The sequence below is a fragment of the Lottia gigantea genome (genome assembly GCF_000327385.1).
Source record: "Lottia gigantea unplaced genomic scaffold LOTGIsca_181, whole genome shotgun sequence".
Lineage (NCBI taxonomy): Eukaryota > Metazoa > Mollusca > Gastropoda > Lottiidae > Lottia > Lottia gigantea.
In genome coordinates this window covers 208,232-209,990 of record NW_008708320.1, presented here as the reverse complement: position 1 = coordinate 209,990, position 1,759 = coordinate 208,232, and the positions used below count along the sequence as shown (strand labels likewise).

Below are 1,759 nucleotides of genomic sequence, written 5' to 3'. Positions count from 1 at the left end.
TTATTCCTCAATTGGTTATCCCTCAATTGGTTATCCTTCAATTTGTTATTCCTCAATTGGTTATCCCTCAATTGGTTATCCTTCAATTGGTTATCCCTCAATTCGTTATCCTTCAATTCGTTATTCCACAATTGGTTATCCCTCAATTGGTTATCCTTCAATTGGTTATCCTTCAATTGGTTATCCTTCAATTGGTTATCCCTCAATTGGTTATCATTCAATTGGTTATCCCTCAATTCGTTATTCCACAATTGGTTATCCTCCAATTGGTTATCCCTCAATTGGTTATCCCTCAATTGGTTATCCTTCAATTGGTTATCCTTCAATTGGTTACCCCTCAATTGGTTATCCTTCAATTGGTTATCCTTCAATTCGTTATTCCACAATTGGTTACCCCTCAATTGGTTATCCCTCAATTCGTTATTCCACAATTGGTTATCCCTCAATTGGTTATCCCTCAATTGGTTATCCCTCAATTCGTTATTCCACAATTGGTTATCCCTCAATTGGTTATCCTTCAATTGTTTATCCCTCAATTGGTTATCCCTCAATTGGTTATCCTTCAATTGGTTATCCCTCAATTCGTTATTCCACAATTGGTTACCCCTCAATTGGTTATCCCTCAATTCGTTATTCCACAATTGGTTATCCCTCAATTGGTTATCCCTCAATTCGTTATTCCACAATTGGTTATCCCTCAATTGGTTATCCTTCAATTGGTTATCCTTCAATTGGTTATCCTCAATTCGTTATTCCACAATTGGTTATCCCTCAATTCGTTATTCCACAATTGGTTATCCCTCAATTCGTTATCCCTCAATTCGTTATTCCACAATTCGTTATCCCTCAATTGGTCTTTTCTTCTGTTGGCGGAATTGTCTTTTTAATATCGGATGCTTTAAATTTGGACCTGGTTATTCCTCATTTTAAATTTAATGAATGTTTATAGGTGAATCAATGGAAATGGCTGATTCTCTTTATGGATGGTATTACTACTCTTCTAAATATGTCGACTCCATTCAAGCTTTCAAGGTAAAATTCTTTAGTTTATAAATATAACAGTTTATTACAGAATTAAAAAAAACATGGAATCGTCTTGGTGAACATAACATCAATAAAATATTGAGATAGGGTATGCCTACCCTTATAGAAAACTGTGGATCTGGTATTTTGAACTTATTATTCTGAGATTTTACAGTACTAATTATAGTTTACTATATACTATGGATTGTAGTTACTAGTATTTTACATCCTGATATTCTGCTAGAGGCATATTTTGCAAGTTTTTTTTTAGTATAACATTGTAAAGTTTACGATGTATTAACTCAATAATGTACAGTATAGTTATAGCTTCAAATCATCTTTTAACTACATTATCATTTGTTTGTTTATGTAATATCATTTGTTTGTTTATGTAAAATATAATTTGTTTGTTTATGTAAAATATTTTGTTTATCTCATTATTTTATAACCAAAGATAATGTATAAATATAGCTGGTAAAAATTCAGTGTATTTTGTTTTAATTTGACTAAATGATATAAATTTATTTTTGTAGAAAATGGGTTTAAGAGTGATGACGAATCTTCAAGTAGAATCCCGACCGTGTTCCTATTCTCATCCCGTTGTCTATGATTCAGGTAAATCCCCTTCTATAAACTGATATGGTTTTTATTTATTTAAGAGAACTAAGAAATAATATACTACTTTATAGAATACAATTAATATAATTATTACAGGCGACGTTTCAACTAGGGTTCT

At 31.6% G+C, this 1,759-nt stretch overlaps 1 protein-coding gene across 1 annotated transcript in view; it reads left to right on the top strand.

Annotated features, from left to right (window-relative positions):
- Nucleotides 1-1,759, top strand: part of LOTGIDRAFT_238975 (hypothetical protein) — a gene marked incomplete at both ends in the record, with an annotated part of 28,116 nt that overhangs the window by 25,116 nt on the left and 1,241 nt on the right. The window contains 2 exons of the mRNA XM_009052404.1: nucleotides 950-1,032; nucleotides 1,557-1,638. Coding sequence (XP_009050652.1) covers nucleotides 950-1,032; nucleotides 1,557-1,638 — 165 coding nt within the window. The remainder of the gene's footprint in view (nucleotides 1-949; nucleotides 1,033-1,556; nucleotides 1,639-1,759) is intronic.